Genomic DNA, 25,488 nt, shown 5'->3' with positions numbered 1-25,488 from the left:
CCAACTTAAGCGTGGTATATAGAAACGCACCATTTATGTGCTTCTTTTCTTTAAATTGAATAAGCACATTTTACTCTTGCACACAAATAACCTGTAGCAAACTCCATGAGTGACATTTCTGTGATTAAAAACACAAAATCAAACAAGCAAAAAAAAAAAAAAAACCCATCCAAGAATGGCTCCAACCCGACTGGGTGGCTGATTAAGACATGCTTGGAGAGGCCCGTGAACAGGTTTAGGAATGGAAGGAGAAAAAGATCTCTCGGTGAAATCGTATAGTCCTCTTGCATTCTGCTTGACTAACAGAACAACCCAATCACAGAGGGCAAAAAACAAAACAAAAACTAAGCATGCATGTACACGCACTACAAAATATTTTGCAGAAATTCCGTTTTCTGTCTTGTCTGGGGTCTTGCTGTTGGTGTTTTTTTTGGCTTTCCTGTTTCATGTACCCACTCTCACACTATATGCAAACTAACAGGGTCACAACTTGCCCGAACACGCCGCTTCTCCAACCTCAGGAGGAGTTCCTGTTAACAAATACGTCTGTGTTTTAAGTACGGTGTACAGCGCACGTCTATGTACTGGAAACCTTATATTGGTATTCAAAAATGACTGACATGTTTAGACAGGAGGTGGAAGAATCTATACATCCGACACATGTTGGTCTGGAGTGCAACACACTCACACACACACGCACAAAGAAAGCTGGCTTCAGACGTGCTGGAAGAATATGAAATGTATTTTAAAGTACAGAGTAGCAATAATCATAGTAAAACAGAACATGTGCAAAGAGAGTCAGGGGTAAAAGAAAAATATCTTTACAGTGTAAACCGACAGGTTTGTTGCAATCAGTGAGAACATTGACACGCAGTGACATTCAAACACTCACGTACAGGCACACCAAGCTGCAGCTCGGGCTGAAGAATTCAGTGTGTTGCATACAGTAAATGATTTACGGGTGGCAGATTGTCTCAACAGCAGAAGTTTTCCTCTTTAAAGTTAGCGTCTTTTGCCGTAATTTTGAGTAGCTCCTCAGTAAATGTGTGGACTTCCCCTCGCTGGAGCGGCACGGCTAAGATATCAGATTTTTCCCATCAATGCAGATGAATTGACATGTGTTTAAAGGTGAAACAACAGGATGTGAAATGAACTGGATTTATTGTGTTGCTTTTCCTGGAAGCTGCTGTAACTTAAATGAAGTTCAAGTTCAAATTGCGCAGGGCCAGGAAAGCCTAGGAAGAATCAAAAATAGTTCACCCCTGATCTCAGAATATGAGCACCATCATCATCATTTAGCCGATGTTATATTTAACCTTTGCATTACAACCCCCCCCCCCCAAAACATTTTGCTGCCGTTTATTTCTTCACCCATCCCTTCATCTCACCTCCTTCTTACAATCTCATTTTCTTTGGGAGGAACTTGTGTTTCTTAATTAATGTGATATTTGTAACAGTGCTCTGAATACTGCAGAGTGGAGTCTTTGTTCTACAAGCTTGCTGTACATTTTTTGCTGCATCCAAAAACACAAACAAACTCCATTTATCACACACACACACACACACACACACACACACACACACAAACACACACACACAAACACACACACACAGGTGCAAAAGTATTTTAACAGCCGAGGCCCGGCGGTACAGTCAGCGCCATCTTTGGGGATTATTTATGTTTATTTATTAGAGCACAGGAAGAGAGTACTATCCTTCAACCTCAATCCCATTTCTGCCACTATTTCATCTGTCCTCTTATCATCATCATCATCATTATTATTAAAACATTCCAGAGGCGGCAGGATCGAGGCAGAGACTCATTAATCAACCCTCGCCAGCAGGTGAAGCAGCGAGTCCACAGTCCTGCTATCGTGCTGCTCTCTGCCCTCCAGCTTTGATGCTGCTGTGACTGTCTGTCAGACGGACAGTGAAGGCAGCGCCTGTCCGTCGGGGTTGGCGTTTATCCCGAGGTTGGAGAGGAGGCCCTGGAGGTGTGTGATGGTGTTCAGCAGCTGCTTCTTCTCCTCCTCCAGTGCAGAAACCTGCTCCTTCAGCTGCCCCTCTGCCTGGGCCAAAGCCTCCACTCGACTCTCCAGGTTGCACACTCGAGCGTGGGACACCTGGGTGAGAACAGCGAGGGAGCGGTGACCTAATGGAACAAAGAACGGGCAAAGGCAGCTTTTCTTCTTTTGTGCAAGCGTGCGTGTGTGTGTGTACCTGGAGCTCCTCGAGCAGGTCGAGGTTCTGCTGTCGCAGGCTCTGATTGGTCCTCTCCAGCTGCGCAGCTCGCTGGTGCTGGTTGAGGGTCGGGGGCGTGTCCAGCAGCTCATCCTGCAACACGTGGTACTCCACCTCATAGGCTTGGAGCTGCTTGGACACATCCATCTCACAAACCTGAAGCAGAGGCATTTAATAACTCTCAGCTGGGTGAACATTTGAACTGCTTGCAAACAGGAGAATCGTGTTTCCATCGTGTCATACCATTATAAAAGAATGTATGTGAGGAGGATATAAAAGGAATATGACCAGGTTAAAAGTGGGTTTAATTGTTATTTTTACTGATTTGATTGATCTAAAACTCTTGCTTTGGCTTTGTAACTATTTAACTGAGTAATAATGGAAACTCAAAGTACTCCACAAGTTTAGCACTGCTGTTTATAACTCGGCTCTCATTATTGCAGCTCGGTCGTTATTCCTAATTGTTCTCACCAAAGACAACATTTGGAGGCAGTAAACAAAAGCAGCCGCACAATCACACAATTCAACAAGACTTCAAACACATTCGGTTTAGAGCTGCTCATTAACTGAGATTTCTCATATATATCTATATATTTAAATTAAAAAAATAGTCTTTTGCTCACGTGTATTCCCTTTATTTCACTGAGGGCACTTTGTGTTTCTCAGCAAAATTACGTTATCATTACTCACAGCAATGGTGGTCAAAACTAGGAACAAAGCCTCGTGTGAAACTGGGGATGTTTACTCTACAATGTCAACACATTACACACACTGAGCAGGCTGCTGTTGTCCAGACCAAAGAATTTTTCACATTTCGGCATTACAAAACAATGAACTGACCTGGAGTCTCCACACATCCAGTATGTTCACTCCCACTTTTCTTTTTTTTTTCTCAGATGAAACTGTGAGTCATAACACATGTAACATATACATAATCCGATATGAAAAAGTGGCACTGGAGGGAAAGTACCGGCAAGTAAGCAGTTTGCCATCTCATAGAAATTATAAGATAAGCGCGTACCTTCTAAAGTATAGCTTACCATGAGTTATTAGCTCTGTGTCATCTGTGATAGCTAGGGATGGGTACCGGTATCGGTTCTGACATAAACGGTAGTAACCAGACCGAAAAGCAGCGCACATTTCGGTGCTTTATTTCGGTGCTTTTTTTTTCCTAAGCTGTGATACACTTTAGATTCTAGCCAATCATTTTACGTTTCCGAGGATAGTAGGCGGGCCCAGGTACGTACGTTCTTTTAGAGCAGAGCTACAGATTAAAAATGTCCAAGGCGAAGCGGTCAAAAGTCTGGCTGTACTTCACAGCAAAAGATGCAAACTCAGCAGCCTGCAACAAGTGCTTTAAGCTGATACTGTGATACTGTCAAAGGAGGTAACACCTCAAATCCGATGAAACACCTGGCGACGCGTAGCGTTTTTTTTAAAAGCCGAGAAATGCGCCGTATTTGATAGCTTGCTGCAAGAGCTCACACCGAGCGCATCTACTGTGCGTGGGTTGCCTGTTATCGGACCCGGAGTTAGCAACATCCCCCAAAAACCCGAAGAATAGAGTCCTGGCCCCTAGCCCTGTCAGTGTAGCAGAAATGATGAGGATGATGATGGCAGCAGCAGCAGCCGTTCTTCTCTGCATGAGTAGCTTAATGTTGTTCGTGTGTAATTTACGTTGAGTAGGCTAACCACGTTATTACATTAATGCATGTAAGGTGAACTAGCAAACATCATCATAGCTACATGCTGCTGTCTTCTTGTTTGATGGCACATACTCCCTTCACCCTGACCAAAAAGGCTAAAATGACCAAAGAAAAAGTGGAAAACAGCTAAACATGAGAGGTTTTTGGACAAAGTTTGTGTTTTTTCCATTGTTTAAGCACTGCTTCCAGCCAAGAGTGATACCATATATGCCCTCTAGCTGCAGAAAAGGCTAACATTGTTATCTTTTTACAAAAAAAACAGCTGAACATGAGAGGTTTTTGGACCAATTTTGTGTTCTCCATTCTTTAAGCACCGGTTTGAGCACCGTTTGAGCACCGGCACCATTTCAAAAGTACCGGTTTGGCACCGGTATCGGATAAAACCTAAACGATACCCATCCCTAGTGATAGCTGACAGCCACATTACCGCGCACCTTAATGGTTAACATTTTCTCATGGCAACCATAAATTACACTAAAAAGTGAAACCTGACCAAGACTATGAGATTTTACCCACTCGAGTCGATCAGCGTGAGAGGCCCATCTTACTGACGTGGTATTTTTCCAAATGGTGACGCATGAGGTAAAATTTACATAACTTCACACACACACACTCCACCCATCAGCTGCTCTCATCACTGTTGTAAAGGCAGGGTGTGGCTGGCCCTGATAGCCTCTGTCACTCAAGCAGGATATCATTCTCCTTTGTCTCATTGTGAAGCCATTAAACTGTCTCCTTTAACTGCTGCGAGTTGTAAAACCAGATCTCAAAATGAAACATCTGTTCCGTGAACTTAGTAAAAATGTTTTAATAGTTTCGTGAGCTCATTTAGAGCAACAACAGACAAGAAAAGAACGTCCAGTTTTACAACAGCTAATCTGATGAGCTCGGTGCTGGTTATCGTGTGAACGATGTCTGGTATGAGCGTGAGTAAAGGCACAAAGTCGCCAAAATAAACTGCAGGAGGACCACCAGGAAATTTTTTATAACAAACCTCACAGCTGAACATGGAGGACATTTCAAAGACAAACAAAGGCAAACTGGCTAAAGCTAAAGCTATCCAGAGCTCAGAGCCAGCCACAAGCCAGCAGCCTCGGTATGAGCAACGGATCAAAGATGTTACGAGGAGAATTATGGAGATAAATGAAAACGTTTTTTTATTACATAAATCTTCTCCACCTCCTCAATCCAAAGTTTTATCTGTTAAAACTTTGGATTGAAGACGAGCTGATTTTTGCCATATGTCAAATATAGATCTTAGAAAGAAAACTGAAAGCTGCAAAAATCTGTAGCATTAGGTCCCACAGGAAGTAACAGGCGTTCCTCTGTTTTCACATACGAAGTTCAGATCATTTTAAATAGAATGTTTGTGTTATAAAGGCATCAAATTGTGCAAAAGATCAGTATTTTTGTCACACCGGCTGTTGTAGAATCAGCGTTTCTGCATTTTCAACTAGAGCATGGCGATATGACCAAAAATATTTATCACGATATACATTTGAAAATTTGTGATAACAATATAACTAACGATATAATTGACACTAGACAAAATACTTTACAACTCCTCAACTTTATTAGTGCAAAAAAACAAAAAACAAAAAAACAACCATGAATGTATTTTCACTTAAACAAGCAGCTGTTTTTTTATGTGCATTAAAGTTATATAAAAATTTAACAGTGCAAATGCAAAATCCTTGCTGACAGTTTAACCTAAAGGCATTTCCAGTGGAAATTGGCCAACATATCCTCAGCATAACCATGTATCCACAAAACTTAAAAAGAGGTTATACACATAATAGGGTAATATTATGTTGAAGCGCAGTACGTATCACTCCGCGAGGCTCCTTCCTACGATAGCCGTAATGCTCCGACAATCCATCAAGCGGTGCGGGTTCGTAGCTTAGCAAAGTCGTACTGAAACATTTGACCGATTTTCGAGCGCCGTGTACGACATAAAATTGTTTTCAGGTCAGTAAACACAACCAGAATTCATACATAAGGCACACGGGATTATAAGGGGCACTGTCGATTTTCAGAAAAATCAAAGGATTGGTTTTCCAAAAAACACGGTAATAACGACGGCCCGCTAGCATGCACTACCAAAAATAGTGCTTTGTTGTGTATCTGATGGACGAAAGCTAAACCAGTTCCACACCACTGAAGTTGCAGCATTTTTACAAACCAATTCTGGTTCATCCGTTTCATTTAACGATCAACTTTCGCTCTTCTCATTCTGCGTCGCCGCCATGTGCGTATGTAAACAAAGGCACTGCGCATGCGCCAGTATTACCGTGAACGGTATGATATAGCCCAGCCCTATTTTCAACCATAGAAAAGACCAAATATCAAGAGTCTGATAGAAAACACTGGGGAAAAAAAAAGAAGTTACTTTTTACCGCTGACTAACATTTATCTAGAATAGTTATGCATCACTCGCTCTTTAAAATGAAAGTACACACGTACATTGTGAACAGATATTTCTTTAGGAATTCATAGAGAAAGTCTTTCTCACTGTCCTACATCCAACTAGTTGTTAGTTTTGTTTCAAACATGAAAATTAAAAATCACGCCAGACCAATTGTTCAGCAATGACTCAATTATCTCAATAGGCAAGGTTATTATCGTTAATGAAAACTAACGAAATAACGAAAACTAGAAGTGAAAAAACATTTTCGTTAACGGAAACAAAAATAAAAACAAAAAAAGGAAAACTAACTAAAACTGTAATGAGTGTTCACAAAACTAACTAAAATTACCTGAATTTATAGCAAAAATGTGTTTAGTTTTCATTGATGTGTGCGTGTCATACAATAGTCAAGGGTGAAAATAAGTTTAGTTTCCAGATTTTTCTCTTGCTGTCTCATTATGCCAGCAGGTGGCAGTACGTTAGTCGAGTCGTCTGTGTTGCTGCTCCGTCCACGCGCAGAATCATGTCAGGAAAAGTCGGGAGAAAGCGCCAGAGTCCAATTTGGGATTACTTTGAACATGACTGTGTTTTGGATGAAGCAAGTGTCTTGTAGTGGAAAGAGACAAATTATGAGGGACATTTCTAAAGGGGGAAAAAAAATCCCACAAACCTTAAAGTGCACTTGAAAAGCTCACACAAGAAGGCTAACCTAGCTTACCTTGAGAAGGTAAGGGAGCGCACTCAACCCTCATCCCCAGAAACAGAAGCTAACCCCAGGCAAGGCAGCGTGATGCATCCCGAGACAACAGGACGGAGATATCTACATAACTGTGTGAGTCAATTGCCTTCAAAAAGTTTATCAATTCATATGAACCAAAATTATGAACACCCGGTGCTGCAAGAGTTAATAGTCTTATTGGGGCCAAGATATACATTTTATAGTTGCCTGGTATCAATGGTTGTTCATCTGCCTTTATTTATTTATTTATTTAAAGAACCCATAGCTGGGAATGTGAGTTGTCTGTCTCTGCATGTTAGCCCTGCGACAGGCAGGCGACCTGTCCAGGGTGCAGGGTATGGTAGCTGGAATAGCAACATACCCAAGGATAAGCAGAAGAGCATGACTGATATGATGAAACTGGGATTTTGTTACACTTAATTATTGCAAACACAACTAAAACTATAACTGAAACTAATCAAAACTAAACTGAAACTAAGGATTTTCAAATAAAATAAAAACTAAACTAAACTAGCAAACAATTGGTAAAAACTAATTAAAACTGATATAAAATTGAAAATCTGAAGTCAAAACTAAATAAAAATAAAAACTAATAAAATCGCAAAACTATTAAAACCCTGTCAATAGGACGATGGCTCACAACCTTTCTATAGCTCCCAAAACTCAATACATAAGATCACACTGATAAAAAAAAAAAAAAAAAAATAGATTTCTGTACTCCAGTGTTAAAATTAGGGCTGCTCAATTAATCGAATTTTAATCACGATTACGATCTGGGCTTTCAACGATCATTAAAAATGACTGAGCCGATTATTAGCCCCTCCCTCGTGCTTTACTCTCGCGCTGCTCCGTGTGGCAAATCGAGCGCACCTCTCTGCATTTCGAACACGTGTCACAACAATTAAGAGGACCCGAGGGAAGCTCGGAAAGCTAAGCAGAAGTTATTTGGAGAGGAGAGTGACTGCCGTTGGTTGAAAAGAGAGGTAAAGAAAACTTCAGTGGTGTGGAAACATTATGGGTTCGCGGAGTCAGACGTGGATCAAGTAGACATAGTGTGTAAACTTTGCTACAGTGTCGTAGCTGCACCACAGAGCAACACTGCAAAGTTCACTAAACATAGATGTTTACATTTTTCATTTATTTTTTATATTGCAAACATTTGCACTGTTATCAGTATTTGCACACTATTTTATATTATTTTTTAAAGTCATTATTCAATACATTGTTATTGTTAAATAAATATCGTCAAATAATCGAGATCTCAATTTCAGTGAAAATAATCGCGATTATCATTTTTGCCATAATCGAGCAGCCCTAGTTAAAATGAGTAGTTACACATTACTAAACAACTTTGTCTCCTTGTCTAACCTGGTTGATGGTTTTCTCCATCTGTACAAGGCCCAGGTTGGGTAGCATGGTCTTGATGAAATCCACAATAGACTCCAAGCTGTCGTGCTGCAGGATCAGAGGCTTGTGGCTCCCCAGCAGGCTTAAGGCCACCTTGAAGATGACCTCTGACCCCTGCAGAAACACCATATCTGACAGAGGACAAAAAGGAAGGATAAGTTACAGAGGCAAGCGGGGAAAAAACCCAGAAAACACAGGGAAAGGAGGCTAAAAAAGGCTCTAGCGTGACGGCACTCTTAAATTACATATTGTAAAAATCAATACTGACATGTGCTGACAGCAGAGCTTACCCTGTTTAATGGCAACTTAAAGGCTCATTAATGGGAACAATGATTTGACGTCAGCAGAAAACGTTTAAGCAAACATAAATGTAGGCCATTGTGAATCTGCAGAGCCAGAGAGCATTTGTGTGTGTATACTGTGAATACATCAGGGTGTGGTAAGGGTTAGGCAGGATTGCATGAGATCATACAGAAGATTAAGGAATGGCAGCAGAGGTGTGGGCCCCACAGATGATATCAAAAACCTGACAGTGCAAATGTGATGGCCGCTAAGCGCAACACACGCACGCTCGTGCACGTCAACACACACACAAATGAAGTGTTATGCTCAGATGAGCACAAGGAGCCAGTGAGTCTGGTTCAATGACTGAGTACTATGTAAGAAATTAGGCGTGAAAACAAAAGTGCGGAAGGAATGAGGTAGAGAGAAAGGCAACTCCAGAAAACATATACCCTCTGTGGGCGTGATGGCATTTACACAAATGAGGAAAAGGTCACTTAACAGATAAACAGTAACTGTAACTGAGTCTCAGTGTGCACATGACTCAACTGAATCCTTTACTTTGCCTGAAGTCCCTCCCCAACTCCTTCACCAAACTTTCAGGATTATAGTACTACTTATCTTCAATCAGTTACTAAAATTTCATTTAGCTCTGACAATTTCCTTTCAGCATTTTGGGTTCAAGATCTAATTAGATGAGATACCTAGGGAGTAGAGATAACTAAACATCACTGTAAACGCCCCGTCATCCTTTTTCCTGTCATGCGTCAATACTGCTGTGCTTCTATCAGGAAGAAGAAACAAGGCGGCGACCCACCAAATCCACTGTGCAGAAATAGAAAGCCTTCAAAGCTTACCAAAAACTCTGGCCACAAACCCGAGGGGAAAGTGTGAGGCGAAGACCGTGAGGAACCAGGGGGTGGCATATAAGCTGGGCCCGATCTCCTGCTGCTCCAAGTGGCTGTAAAGATCCCTGTGATAGTCATGAAGCAGCCGCGACAGCTGGTACATCTGGATCTGAGAGGAGCAACAGCACTTCGTTGTAAAGGTGTAACATGACTTTGTATGAGGGGCTTTTATTATTTCACACATGCTTTAAAAACTGGATCTGTTATACATGAACATTTGTAGGATTTTAATAGAGAGTATTCAGGAAGACAAACGTCTTGGTAAAAAATGGAAAGATTTTTTTCCCCTTAAGTTTACGACGCAAACACAAGTTTAAGAATGGACCAATAACACGACACCTTATTATGAGGTCACCTCCTTGGAGGGTAAAACGAGGGCTTCCTGTGTGGTATGACAATTATTTTTTAAGCAATTTTTCACTTATCATTAATGAGCCACTCCGTTCATTCACCATAGCAAAGTATAGAGTATTGCACTAAATGTGAATACTTTCCTAACTCCCTCATACAAAGTGCTGCGGTGAGGTCATATCAATTTGTCTTTCTACAGAGCAACTCCAACGTTATCCGTGGTAGATCACATCCACACCAAGTTTACCGAAGGTGCCTCATTTAAAGTGGTATAAGAAATAAGTTTTGATTAGATTAATGTTAAACTGAAATGCTGACAACAGTGACTCTTAAACTAGTCAGGGTACACTATGGAAAATGGCCTTTTTACCAGTGCTGGATTATGCAGATGTCATTTAAGTGTATGCTGCTGCCTCACTGTGTATTATCGTCACTTAACACTCAAAGAGAACAACACAGTTTATTTTTAAAACCATCTTTAATTAAATTTCACGTTATTTATGATCGGGGTTAGCCATATGAGTGTTTGTACACAAGGATGGGAAAAACTTTTAAGCACCTCACAGAACTTTCAGGTTAGGCCTCAGCCATAAAGGCCAGTTGTTGACTGCTTGGCAACCACTATTCCTGGATGAAAATGAGGATGCAACCAGTTACATGAGGTTCCTTGCAAATACTATGAAATCAGTCACACAGACCTAGAACATAGTGATCCTGTGGCCACCACAGACCACAAGGGAAAAATGTGTCTACCTCAACCAGCTGGTGAGTAGCTGCTGGTTGCCGCTGAGTGAAATTGGTCACAAAGAGCCACATGGTGCTGCCGTAAAAGCTTGTAATCACTTTGATTAACAGCAGATTTGGCACAGTTTGTGTGGAAGAACCAGACTCACCAGGAATTCTTTCAGCTGCTCCCCTCTTGGGGTCACCACAGCAGACAACCTGCCTCATCCCGTCATCATATTTGCTTTGACAATATAGAATTTCTCGTTTTGACCTCAAAAACCACAAAATGATTGATGAGTTATTATCTGGTTTTGTACACTTTCATTCTAGCAGCAAAGTAAAATGAGGGATTGTTCACAAAAGGTGTGTATAACGTTCACAAAGTGGAAAGCCGTCAAGGACCTTTTGAATTTATTGATTAAGGATCACGAGCACCAAGATCGTAACAGCACTTCGTTCATATTCATAGTTTGAAGCTTGAGAAAAAGCAACAGTCCTGTGCAATATTATTGTGGAGTATGCCGCATGTTGGACTGGTGTTGGACTCCCTGGATTAGCTCACAAGCTTTTTATTGTTATGTGACCTGCGCTTGAATTCAGGAACAAAACACATGATGTTTAGCATGATAACAAGGTTGTTTAGCATTTAACCATAGTATGTAGCTCTTTTGGTTCTAGTTCTATCAAAAGATGAAATTCAATCCCACACTGGAATTCAAAACCAATGACGTAGTTATCTGTAACACGAGCACTATTTACCAACTGTGTGGCGAGTACTAATGCAACTAAATTCCAATGCCAAGCACTAAGACCATGTCTCAACCTCACCAACGCTCTAGAGGCCATTAATTCACTGTTTTTGTTTGAAAACGAAAACGTAAGCAGACGTGTCATCTAAAAACAAAAAAAGGGGAATAAGAAGCATCAAATTCCAGAAAATGTGAGTTAGTGACATTACTCAACTACATAACCACTGGAACTGGAGGGCTTTGCTCATGTGATTCAAGTATTTAAGAAAGGGAAACATAATGTAGATTAAGTTGTTTGGGGACACTGACAAGAGAATATTGTGTGGGTGAACACTGTACCTGCAGGATAATCATGTCAGGCCTGTACTGTTTGCGGAGCCCAGCATCGTACATTAGAAATTTGAGCATGTCGAAGGCGTCTTCTTCCCCCATGTGTAAAAGCAGCACTCCAGCGATGAAGGACAGGCCCTGGCAGTATCCCACCTACAAAAACGACAACCACAAACTTGATGCCGACAACACAGGGGAGGGAAACTCTCTCAAGTCTAAAAGACAGGTAACAGCTGGCTTTTTTTTCTTCCTTTTTTCCACTGAATATCAAAAGAAACATGCAGAATGAAAGAGGAGAAAGGCAGAAATAAAGCAAAAACAGAATTCAATGATACCTCAGGGTCAAGCAGTGAGTAGGCTTTCAGGATATTATAGAGAGACAGCTGTCCTGCCCCCAGCTGGGCTTGGAAATATGGATGTGTGGGAAAAGTACGACCTGGAAGAGAAGAGCGGAGCGGCATATTATCTCTCAGCAACGTCCGTAGTTTGCATTAAATATTATTTCAAACTAATGCACCAGATACGCAGTCGAAAACAACACTGACACAGCTTTAGAAGTGTAACATTTTCTTCTCATGGTTTATTTTAATTCGCTCCATTCTATTCAGCAGCATCTGGGTGTGTCCATGTTTTTGAACAAAGCATATACACTGCTGATCTTCGCTGTGGATGCAGAACTTCTCACTTTGCTGTTGACGTTAAAAAGGAGCTCAGTGCAGCTGCATGCACGTACTCTTTTGGAGCAAACACGCTTACAAACAGGTTCTTGAGAAGCGCACAGATGAATGCAGCTTTTTAAAGAGAACCGATCCCCGTGCTTCAGAGGCTTAACGTGTATTAGTGGATTGGACGTGTATGTTTCAAAAATGACAATAAGGAATGCGCTCCATTTAAAAACAAAACAAAAAAGCACTCTAAGGAAGGACAGACTAGTAATTGGCAGGTGTGTGTCAGGGGACTGAGGACTTGATTTACAGTTAGTGATGTGAGGTTTTAGAGAACCGAATGAAAACCGTGTGAGTGTATATTAAAGGAATGTGCGTGGGGGATTTAAGCTGGTGAACATAATGTCATGACTCCCTCCCCTGCCTGGAGGAAAGTGTGTCTATTCTGCTACATAAAAGGTGTGGGAATGCAATGTGTTACGCACCTACATTCTAACCAAAAAAATAAATAAATTCCTCTTTTGCTTGTTTATGTGAAGGAAATAGCCTTGAGCTGCCATAAATCTTCTACCTGCATTCTTATTTTTGTAGCTTCAGTGTGACAAACACTGTGTTTATCACACTGCATATAACACCTTTATATTAGACCATGTATGCAAACCACCAGTTTGTATGTGCACGCCGTTACAGCTGTCCCTGCCCTATTAGATGTAGAGTAAATAACATGAAAAACACAGGGTCAAAAGCAAAAACTGAGGGAGGGGAAGCACTACAGGGACAGATCTGTGGGTGGATGTGTCTATGTATATATATGTGGGTGTTATATGGGTGGGGTGTAGGTAGTGAGTGTATGTGGGTTTTTGGGTGGGAGGTGTTGGGAGCATTTAAGGGAGAAAGTGTTAAAATGAGGTTTGACAAATACAAAAGAATATATGCAGTTTATGTGGCGTTTGCTATGTACGTTTGACTTCTTGGTATCACGCAGAAGGAAATTTACATTTTTCACAGTACTTGTCAAAGAATGACCATAAACCAGTGGGAACAATGAGGTGTTTGGCTACGTGAATTTATAAACATCACACACGTCACACAAAGAGACTGACAAATTGATTATTTAAAAGCAACAGTTCTACTAAAATCTTATGTTTTCTTTTCCTTTATGCACTGTAGCTACAAAGTAGTGATTATGCTTGGTATGCATGCTGACTGAAGCGCCAAACAAAAGGATTAGAGAGGCTCCCGTGCTCACAATCAGCTGTTGCACCTATATTAAAGGTTATAGATGTACAGGGTATGACGACAAAGAATCAAACACTTTACTTTCTAAGTAAATATGGCTCTTAAACCATTAAAGGCATTCTCCTTGTTCAGCTTGCTCCTGTTATGTTTGGCTCACTCTTCGAAAGTCTCATTCTGAACACCTGAAGGGGAAAATCTGTGATACACACTTTTGACAGTTTTGCTGCACGTTCAACCTGAGACGCCTCTGGGTCATTCCAGTAGAACTCGACACTGACTGTCTAAACACAAAAACACAAACGATGCTCCTGATTGGGCTTCAATGTTAAAGGATCAGTCCAAGGTCATGAGGAAACTGCCAGTGTGAATCTGCAAGTGGTCTAAGTGTGACTGTCAGGGAGTCATCCAAACGTTGCAAAACAGCATAAATAAGAACAGAAAAAAAGGCAATGAATCAAGTTTAGCTCACGAGTTTTTTTGTTTTTAAATTACAGGTTCTTCAACAGGCAGCCTGCAGGCCAACGATCACCAGTGGTAATCAGGGGTTCAAATGGGATTAATAATGCGTTGGCAGTGTTTGTGGCATACATAGCATTTAGAGAAAATATATTATTTAAAGAAACAACCAACTTACATTTGGCTGTAAAAGAAAGTGTGTAGGCATTTTATGCATACAACGACTGCAATTAGACTAAAGTTATTAGACTTAACTGATGACATAAAATGTGTTTATTTATTTACTGTTTTGAATTAGACTGCGATTCGTAAAATATACACATTGTTAAAAATCACTTTTGTGACATTGACGACATGGGAAAGCGAATGTACCAGGCACATTTAGATAACCCACACGCAGTTTAACCCTGCATGTTAACCGTGGATGCATTACCCAGGTCGATGAGGATGGCATGTTGCTGTGAGGTGAGTTGTTTCAGCAGCTCTTTGTATGGAGTGTGATTAGAAGGGGGCCGGGAAGGGACTGTCTGTGTTAACCGGTACTGTTCGGCGAGAAACTTCCAGATCTCTCCTCTGTGTTGCCTTGGGACACCTGCCAGACAACGATAAAGGAAGGAGAGGGTGATGAGGACAAACGTGGGACAGAACGCTACCATGTTGAGTGAAACGCGTCCGCCATGTCCAAAGGGATTTCTACCCTTCTTGAGTTATTAACTATTTGTACATGCCTGTAGAACTTAGTAACAGAAGTTGTCTCCATCATAATTTTAATCTACTAATATCCCGAGCATCGTTCAATCACCGCTTGCCCGCTTCTTGCATGTAAAATTTACTCTCAGCTTCCTCTCAGATGGATTATCCAGCTTGTATCCCTAATTCACCAGGTTCTCAGACTGCTATTTGTTATATGGTGACCTTTCTGTGTGTAAATACGTGTGTTGGACTCGTTGTTCGAGGCCGTGTGCACAGTAGATAACCTTCCTGTCCACGCTGCAGAACATGCTGATACTAGAAAATGGACAGAACAAAAAGGCCTGATGATTAGAGACACGCACCAGAGATAAAAATGTCAAAGGGAATAGACACCGAGTTCACTGTGCCCAAAAACAGTGAGTAGAATGCCTCATGGAATTCAGTCACCTTGCTTTTGCCACATTTTAAAAAACAGTTATGAAGATAAGTTACAGTTTTTGGAGCTTTGTGCGTTAAGGTTTGGTCAATATTTGAAAATCTCTGCTGATTTTAAGAAGAATAAACATTTACAGGAGGAACTGATATAGAGCATGTGTTTGTGGAGCCAAGTATGTACCTTGTGCAACTGCAGTATGTATGGTCTCGGCGTCAAATTTGACCTTTGCCCTCCCGGGAGTTCCTAGCATTTTCTCCCACACCAGCGTGACCTCCTTCAGACACGGAGTGATTTCTTCATAGTCCAACTTCAGGCGCTTGTTCTGCAGATCGTTCTCTGATGCTACAAACACAAACACACAAACAACACATGTGAGAAAAAGCAACAACACTGTGCGTTTGCTGGTGGAGCTGAGGTGTTAGGACTCGGTTTCTGAGAACTACTTGAGCCCATCATCTCATCATTATGTGCGCTGCTCAAAACTCTCGGAATTATGCGCTATCGATTTCAGTTTGGTTTTGCGTATTAAAATGAGCCTCACATAGCACCCGTGCACTTTGATAAATTACTAATCCTGACTTTCGTTCGCTCTTTGTTGTGGCAAAGTGATGAGCAGAAACATGCAGCTGCACTGCATTAATACACTTCTCAGCAAAGGTCAGAAGATACAGGTGATAGTGAGTGAAAAGAAAAGAAAATCACTAAACAGCGGTGACAACTTGCTTGATGACTCTTCAGGTTCTTTAAGGAAAGTGTCCCCTTTACATGGCATCCAGAGTGCAATTTACTCTACTGTGCTTAACCATGCTGATTATAGAAACTTTACTGTCACTAGATCTGCTTCTATGGGTGTTTTCTTTGCAACCCCTTCAAAGGAACATAAGACCACAGCTGTCTGTCCGACCCTCTGCAACATCCTGTAGCTGGAATTCTCAATAGATCCCTTCAGTTAGTACAGAAAGTGTTGCTCTAAGCTATGAAAGACACAGCTCTTGTTTACGACCCACAGTCAAAAAAATACCCCGAGGATGCCTTAATTTTCACATGGAGACACACACGTTCTAATTAGCAATAACTGGAGACGTACATAATTGCAACATCCCCTTTATTTATGAAACTTTTTTGTTTGTCTTTTTTGGTTCGATGTAAAGGAAAACCTCCCACTGGACTTTCAGGTTAGTACAGTTTACAAACCAAACAGAAAAACACAAACTGAATTCCGTTGCAACATGTTGACACCAGTGATCAAAGAAGGTGAGGGCACACCCAGCACCCCTCATCTGTTCCTCTCTCTATGACAACACCCTTCCTCTCTCCCTCCCCAAATCTCTTAGCCCAAAACCCATGTCTTCTCTCTTTTTTCTTCTCAGTCAATCCCATGTCTGTATAGTCCCACCACCACCCCCTCCCTCTTCCCCTGTGGACGCCCCCACCCTTTCCGTTCAAATGTGGTGTCCACCCAGTGACCAGCTGCAGCTTGGCTGCGCTCGGGAGAGTGATATCATCATTACAGGAGGACAGAGACAGAGACAGGAGGCCACCCATCGCAGCCGGCACTGCAAAGGACTCTAGGAAAATAAGGTGTAAGAGGAAAAAAGGCTGAATGAATATTAAAAAAAAAAATAGAAAGAAAAAGACTAGCAGCACAATGTTATTAAACAAACTAAGAAATGTAATTTTAGGGCTGCTTTGAACTCACAAAATAAACGGTCTAAGGAAAAAAACTGAAAAAAAGCTGTATGAATACCTTTTATGGGACATAAATCAGAAATGTAGAGGAATGACCTGGAAGGCATAATCTAGATTAATGGGAAAAAACTTGGACGGAGCAGATAGCTGACACACCCATAGTAAGAATAGATGCTGAGGCTGTGGCCATGCCGTCTGTCTTATCATCTGTTCAGAGCAAGCAGTGTCTCGTCACTCAGGAGTGGGACACTGGCAGGAGCCCAGCTAGCGCTCCTTCTCTTTCCTCTGTCTAGCCTTCTCCTTGTCTCCTACTTTCTTTTCTTTCTCTTTCACTGCCGCCGGAAAACTCCACCCTTGATAAAACACAACAGGATAGGATAACCCACCCTGGAGCTGACAAAGATACGCACACATGGATGGACGTGCACGCTCGTGTTTTCATAGTTGACCCACAAACCAGGCGGCAGCGAGAGAGATAAACTCATAGAATGGAGGATACGGAGTCGGGCTCCACCCTGACAAATAACGGACAGAAAGGTGGAGTGCACGCTGTGGGAGACTAAAACACAATAAATCTACAGAGCGCCAAGAAAGCCGCCACACGCTGGCAATGTTTGGATTGGTGTGTGTTTGTGTAGTGCGATCAGAGTGTCTGCGTGAGGCAGAATTGTGAGGCTGTGGTCCCAACTGTATTTTCTTTTTCTTACATCAATATTGACCTTCATTCGTTAATCTAGCACCATGTGCTTGTCAATTTATGGTTCATAAATAGAGGCAGAGGTATGACACATGGCTAGATGGGTGTAGATATGAGCCAACTGGGTCAGGAAAAAGGTGGTGCACTTGGCACACCCATAGATGTGCCTACCAGGAAGCACTTTTGGGCGCGCGCGCGCACACACATGCAATAACGTGTTATATAACTTGATCATTTGTGGTTTGTGATTTTAAATAAAGAAAAGTAGGTGTATACTCAATTTGCAAAGCTTTAAGAGCATGCATTTGGAAAGGCGTGTTGCCAGTGTCTTAAACAAAGACTCGTCCTACTTTTTAGCTTCCAGAGAAACCAACTCATCGTGTAGTCAATGACTACCGATGAGCCACGTGAAACAAACAGTACCTGCATGTTATCATGTAGACAGAGCGAATTCAGACAGAACTGCAGTAATATTTAACACACCTCAAAAATTTTAGAGTTAAGGGCTAATAAAACACTTTTTCACAGCAATAAAGCACCATTTGGCTCATCCAGTTTTTCTATTTTGTGTGCATTTCGTTTTGATGTGTACATCTCAAATTCAGGCAAACATTGAAGTTTTTTCTCCACCTCAACAGGATGCTTGAGTAGCTGCTGTGTAGATTACGGGCTGAACACCACAACACTGTGAAATGCGATAGCAAAGTTTGATTATATGTCTCACTGTAGGGAAGTTTATTTTAACTTCTCTGTTTAGGGCTATTTTTTAAGAGTTGTTACTTGTAAATATGAATAAATCTCAAAAGTCAGTGTGGGCTCATTGCGTGTATCTGTTTAAAAAAAAAAAAAAAATCCCTTTATTCATCCAGCTCACCTTGTAGCTTCTGGTTCTCTCTCTCCATCCTCTGCAGGAGAATCTGCTGCAGGATGGCCTTCTTCCAGAGATCCCTCAGCTCCTCTTTGGTTCTCTTCGTCTTCTCCTCAGGCACCGGTCTCATCGCCGAGTCCCCAGATCCTCCACCCACGATCTGGGCCACAACCTGACAGGCATCAGACCCATCTTAAAGACATTTAAAAGATTATCATATTAGTTTACATTAGATTATGTTGCACAAGATGTTTACTGTAGCAAATGTAAAAAAAGATCTTAATTTAGATTGAGAAATGTATCTTTAAAAACAGTTTTGTTGAGCAAAAAAAAAAGCAATAAACACTCCAAGTCATTTCAATTTAAAATGAAACAATCACAAATATCTTCTGGAGTTAGAAGCTTATTAATAAAAACATTTATGAGCAGCACATTCACATTCCTTCATCTGGACTAGCAGATAACACGCCGTTTAAGAACTGAAGGCCTTCCGATTAGATTCAGACCCACAGTTCTGGGTTTGTGTGTTAGATGTGTTGTGATTCTTTCACCATTAGCAATGACAATAAGCAAGAAATTTACATTTCATTTACACTTCATTTACATTTGTTCAACACTTCACTTTGTTTACAGGTATGAACAAAACTTTTGTTCATACCTGACAGAGGCGAGTGTCAACTTCTTCTTACTTTCAAACGTGTTGGTATAAAAAGGAACAAAATCATCGTCTCTAAAAAAAATTCAAGTAGCCTTCCAGACCCCTCTCTCTCTCTCTTCTTTCTCTCTCTTTCGGTGAACCTCACGGACACTCATGCAAAACAACAAGAAAATGCTAAACATAGATATATTTGACACAGTTGGGTGCAACACACAGACAGTAAAAAAAAAAAAAAAAAAAGCGTTTGTGTGACTCCACCTCAAAGTACAGGGTGGATCCCAAACCTCAAAATACCCTGTGTTGTTTAGAGGAACGACATACCAACTATCCAGATCGCACTTCTCTTTCAGTTCGCGGGAATATCACGATTGATCCTGATCACTAAAATACACACGTACACACATACCTTAGCCTAACTTAGGTATGTAAATCTGAGGCTTATCTTGTCAAAGACTCTTCTGAGGAAAAAAAATAAATAAATATGTAAAGGTCATCCTTTCAATACTACAAAAAACACTCACGCACACCACAATGGCGGGCTTTGTGTAAAACGAGTCTTATATTTGTGGAGTGATCATCTGTTTCTAAGACATGCTGAAACCAGCCGAGTCACCACACAAATTTATGGCTCTTCAGTTATAAAAGAGGTGAAGACAAAGCAAACTCATGGCTGACACACACAGAAAGACACTAAGACACTCACACGCGCGCGCACAACTCTCTTAACAGATTCATGTTTCTTACTAGAGAGAGACAACTGCTGCAGTTTCAGCAGAAGACTGGTGACAATTTGTCTTTAGGTGAAAAAATGTCAAACTTTCAAACTGCAATACTTGATGACATTAATTCCCCGCCTACTTACCCCAACTAACACTATGGTACTGCATATTCCTCATAATAACATAAAAACACACACACACACACACACACACACACACACACAGGCACAATCCACTCCCTGTGCAAACAACCTGGTCAGAACCAGGTTGCAGTGTGCACACACACACACACACACACACACACACACACACACCATGCAAAGTGGGTCAACAAGGCTGGCGCTTTCCTCTGGCGCTGTCTATGTATGGACTGTCAACATGACCTTGAGACACACTGCCACTTCCAGCAAAACACACACACACACACACACACACACCACGCCCATGACCTCATGCATCTACGCACACACATAAATACACACCCAACAAGTTTAGCACTGCATTCAGCCAGCACAAAGCCCATCACATTGACTTGTTAAAAAAAAAAAAAAAGCCCTGTTTTTCCCTTCACTTGCTTGCAGTTGAGCGTCAAAGTAAACTTTGGCTGCACATTTCATTGACTGAAACATTTAACATGCTTCAATTACAGGGCAAATTCATGCAGAAAGACAGACTTCACCAGTCTCTGCACATTCAGTGTTAAAGTGAAGAAAACAACCACATTAGTCCAACATACCAATCTGATTTTATGAAATACAATATCCACCCAACAGACTCCAGTTGGGCGTGTGCACGAGTCAACATAATAATAGGAAAACTACATAATGTTACTTACTCCTGAGAAGAATACCACCTTTGTGAGGATTTAAATATTGCTGAAGGTGCACCAGGGAGGTATTATTTAACTGTATGGAAATCTTTGTAGCTGTAATGTGCCGTTAAAGCCACAAAGTGTAACATTGGGAAATGTGATCTTTGGCACCCCCCAGTGGTTAGATCTTGAGGGCCTCTTAGTTAACATTTTAATAATTTATCTAGACAAAACAACCAACAGGCATTCTAGTTAACAACACATTATGTGCTGCACATACATGTCCAAACAACATGGGAGTGTAGGACACCGCTAGTGGAAACTAGTGAAACTAGTTATTCTCAATGAGTTTTTGAAAAGCAGCAATTTAGCAATTAGCTGATGAATCAAGGAGTCAGTGGACATAAAAACAAAATAAAATCATAATAATGCATGCATGCATGTTACTGAAAGAAACAGTGTACACCCTGTTAGTCCAAGTCTTCCAATAACACAAAATGAACACTGACATAACAAAGTACAGAAAACACTTCTTTTTGTAAATAAAATGCACTGTGTGAGAAAACGGTTTTATATCAGCTCACATGGATCATGCTTCTTTCCTGCTCGGTGCTTACTGGCATTACAGTGTGAGAAGCTCAACAATCTCAACTGTCAACACTTCTTCTGTCCTGAGTGCACTGTACATATAATTATGACACAGAATCCAAAGACTTGCAAGCACTAGCATGATTAAGACATGTCCACAAGCTGAAATACAGGCATTTTTATGTCAACATATGTTGTGATTGATATTTCAAAGTTATCTGAAGTCAAAGTAACTGTTCACTACCCAAAGTTATACAGTTTTCTACTTGTAACCATCATACCTTGACGGTATTTGACAAGAGCTGTCATTTCCCAGGCAACAATTACAACTGTTTGCTCAAGGTTTTCAAGCTTTTAGGCAAATCTTCATTTTCAAGCATTCAAATAATCAACCAGCAGCATTAGTGAAGAAATTTATACTGCAGTAACACAAAATTAACACTCCACCAGAATAATCATCTAGTGCAGCTGTCCCCAATCCCCGGGCCACAGACTGGTACCTGTCCGTGAGTCATTTAGTACCGTTGAGGCTTGGGTATGAAATTTATGGTTTTCAGAGTTTTTATCGGTTTTAGCGGTTTGTTTTTTTAAATTATTTTTTTATCGTTTTTATCGTTGACTCGGTTTCCTGGGTCTGTTCCCTTGTGTTATGAATGAATCGTCTTTTTTTGGTATCGGTTTTATTTTGTTGTATTTGTTCACGACACCTTAAAGGCCGGTCCTTGAAAATATTGTCAGACAAAAACCAGTCTGTGGTGCAAAAAAGGTTGGGGACCACTGATCTAGTGCCAATACTGGATTTGTAAAAAAACCAAAACCAAAACAAATAAAAAGTACATGAATATATCACAAATTCTTAGTTTCACCTTACATTTTAGAAAGTATCACTTCAACATCAAGAAAGAGGTTTCTGGGTACTATTTGCTCAGTTTACTGATCAATTTACTGATGATATCAAAGGTCTGGGGCTTTGCCAACAACTGTTAGTATAATCAATTCATTACAGCCCTACATAACAACAAATATAGCTGTGATTAACTAAATATAATATAAATATATGTTTAATGCATGACTTCCGTAGGTTAAAAAAATAATAATAATAATAAAGAAGTAATAAAAAGTATACTGCTTCCCCAAAATGGAGGAGATGAGAAATTAAAACTGTTATGATAAACAGATAGGGAGTTACGTTTAAGTTATGAATCTCTGCCTTCAACTCTTCTGAGAGTTCTTAGCATAAAACTAAATGAAAGAGTGACACACAGTGGAAATGCTTTGTGTCTGCACCGCAGGAGCAGATTTAATAACAGTGTAGTAACAGCTTACTGAAGCAGCGCAGTCTCAGTTTTGCATATGAGCTTCCTGTTTAGACTCGCAAAAACTATTAAACTGAATAACGTGATTTACTAAGGTATGCAGTAAGCAAGGTACTTCAATTGAGTCAGGTTTAATAGGAAACAATTTATCTACAAATGTTCATGTTCCTGTGACAGTTTCTCCTATGAATGTTTGTGTATCTGAAATGGCAGGTGGAGAGGTTAAGAATGCGAGTGCAAACTGGGAACAGAGAATGTTAAGCCTAAGCTTTGACCCTGTTTTTTTTTGTCATATGTTTTGTCATTTCTACACAAAACTTTGTCCTTTATCTTTACTCAGCAGTGTGCACACACACAAGGTTTGACTTTTAGTGTGCTAAAAGTCTTGCTCTAGTAACACACACTTGTACCCCTCTCCAGCAATTTCATTTACAGCAGGAAAAAAAAGTACTTTTTGTAAAGACATTACTCACTCCCTCATCAGTTCTGCTCATTTTCAGCCTGGTAATTTGCAATTGCTAGAATGCATTGGTCATTACATGAAGTGGCTGTGTCATGTTTATATAAATCAGCATACTGTTAGTTGATCACCCACATAATTTTCTACTCCATCAGCGCATTTGTTAGCCTCATGCTAATTTGTCATGCTTAAGAAACCTGGGCTTTAGCAAAGAAAAGCATGTACACACACTCTTTATGGAGTGTGTTTTCACTTTCAGCTTTGCAAGCCGCTGTCAGCTTTTCTGTTCTCAGCTTAGAAGTGGATCCAAAGTTAAAATTTACATTAGCCATTAGACAGACTAATATACCAAAGATAAACAGGAATACAACTAATTTCACACAAGAATTGCTTTTTAGAGCATGATGACAACACAGCATGTTGGGGTTATCTACAGTCTCAAGAACAATGAGGGGTCCAGCATGAAGTGAATTATGTCTTTAACCATGATTTCAAAAGTTTTAAGTGTGTGTGGGTGTCCCTTACCGATGGAGTCTGTGCCTTTCTGAGGAGTAGCGACCCGCAAGAAGATCTGCTGCCTCCACGAGTGGCGGCGGCTGCGCTGAGGGCTTTCCCCGACCCCACCAGCTGCACTTGGTGTGGAAAGTGCCACTACATCACTGACAGCACAAACACCCAAATACAGAGATGTAGTTACAGATGTGCCCTGATAAACAGTCAATAGATAGATAGAACTTACTTTTTACACATACATGTATGCATGCATGTGCATGTACACATATCAAAACCACTTCAAAGACTGTATGAAACCAGAAGTACAGATTATGACTTTGCTATTACTAACAGACATTTACACTGACTTTTGGTACGAGTGTGTGTGTACCTGTTCTTTGGGTCAGGGCAATCATTCTCTCGGACAGTGGCCAGAAATGGAAATTTCAGAAAATTAGGGACAGATGAGGAGGAGTGGAGACGAGCACGGAGACCACCCAGAGGACTGAGATGCAAGTGGCGATAAACAGAAGGCAAAAACAAATGAAAGAACAATCGTGGAATCGCATCCTAACAGAGACATGCAGACGTAATTCCATCGATATCACCAAAAGCATGATGACATTTTCTGCTGAGGTGGAAAAAGCTGAACACAGCCCAGCGATTATAAATGAGGGATGGATTTAGCATGTCTCTGTCTGAATGGCGAACTACAGAAAAATACAGAACACAAGACTACAGGAAGGTATGAAAAGTTAGTACGAGAGCATTTAAAAACACAAAGAAAAACATTAGTTAAACTAAAAAACAGATTCTCACCTTCTTTTACTGAGCCGGGCTCCAGAAGAAGGTGAGGAAGGAGGATGAAGGAGGAGAGAAGAGTGGGACGAAGGACAAGGAAGGGCAGGAGGAAGAGCAGAGTTGCATGGGACGTGTCTGAGAGTCAGTGCGAGTGCAGAGAGAATGAGAGGAAATTAAGAATATAATGGGCAATGACAAATGTATTTAAACAGAAGGAGAGTTTCAGAGTAACCGGTATAGAGTTAGGAGAAAAACATGTGACTATAAGTGCATATGCATCATATAAACAAGATTTTTGTCAAGCATGAAACTACAGAATATTGTGTTTTTATCTCTATATGGTCTATATGAGTAAAATGAGTTTGATCAACCCATTTTGTATTTGATATCAATCACTTAGAACATGTTTTTACCAAACTCTGAAAAATGTTAGAAACATGTAGATTTAAAAAAAAAAAAAGAAAACAGAGAAAAAGGTTTGCAGAAGGCTGAGATAGAGAGCAAGTAAAGCCAACATCCAGGAAGAGGAATGATGCAGTAATCCACGTACAAGTTTCACTTTCTTTTGACACAAATATGCTGGTGTCACTGAAAACTCAAACATGACAAAAATCCTCTTAACACGTTTGGGAAAAGATGATACTGCTTGCTCCTCATTGTCATAGACTTGATGAACCACAGTATTAAACGACAACACACACACACACACACAGCTTCATTACTACTTGCAAATACCATAGTTTCATTATCTTTTTCTCAAAGTGACAAAGCGATGCGTACTCTCCAAACTGGCTTTGCAACCCTTATTCTGGGAACTGAGGTAAACCGATACAGGGTGTTAGACCACAAGGTAAAAATACCATCACTATAACCATCAACTTTTTAAGCTATAAAAAATATCTAAATTAAATAAAATACTAAAACCAATCCTTTTCTAAATTTCTCATAGCAGCGAGTTCCTTTACACACATGACATTGTACGCATCTTGAAGACACAAATAATCATACTGTATTTGTCTGTTATTAATAAGTGGCACTATTTCTCTTTTATATG

General features: G+C 40.6%; 1 protein-coding gene across 7 annotated transcripts in view; it reads right to left on the bottom strand.

Moving 5' to 3' along the window:
• Positions 1-724: 724 nt before the first annotated feature.
• tbc1d1 (TBC1 (tre-2/USP6, BUB2, cdc16) domain family, member 1) overlaps positions 725-25,488 on the bottom strand; it is a 51,358-nt gene continuing 26,594 nt past the window's right edge. For 6 of the 7 annotated variants that reach the window (XM_082536185.1, XM_082536183.1, XM_082536182.1 and 3 more), the window contains 12 exons: positions 24,453-24,569; positions 24,025-24,138; positions 23,667-23,800; positions 18,596-18,781; positions 15,516-15,677; positions 14,640-14,798; positions 12,182-12,282; positions 11,856-11,999; positions 9,640-9,799; positions 8,462-8,631; positions 2,221-2,397; positions 725-2,123 (listed from right to left, as the gene is read on the bottom strand). In XM_082536185.1, the coding sequence (XP_082392311.1) occupies positions 1,920-2,123; positions 2,221-2,397; positions 8,462-8,631; positions 9,640-9,799; positions 11,856-11,999; positions 12,182-12,282; positions 14,640-14,798; positions 15,516-15,677; positions 18,596-18,781; positions 23,667-23,800; positions 24,025-24,138; positions 24,453-24,569 (1,828 nt within the window). In that variant the 3' untranslated portion in view covers positions 725-1,919. The remainder of the gene's footprint in view (positions 2,124-2,220; positions 2,398-8,461; positions 8,632-9,639; positions 9,800-11,855; positions 12,000-12,181; positions 12,283-14,639; positions 14,799-15,515; positions 15,678-18,595; positions 18,782-23,666; positions 23,801-24,024; positions 24,139-24,452; positions 24,570-25,488) is intronic. The other variant, XM_082536186.1, reaches the window with a different exon arrangement.

The sequence above is a fragment of the Aulonocara stuartgranti genome, assembly GCF_965226115.1.
Source record: "Aulonocara stuartgranti genome assembly, chromosome: 6".
NCBI classification, from domain to species: Eukaryota; Metazoa; Chordata; class Actinopteri; order Cichliformes; family Cichlidae; genus Aulonocara; species Aulonocara stuartgranti.
The sequence above is the reverse complement of the archived record's forward strand: the minus strand, read 5'-3'. Positions and strand labels throughout refer to the sequence as shown.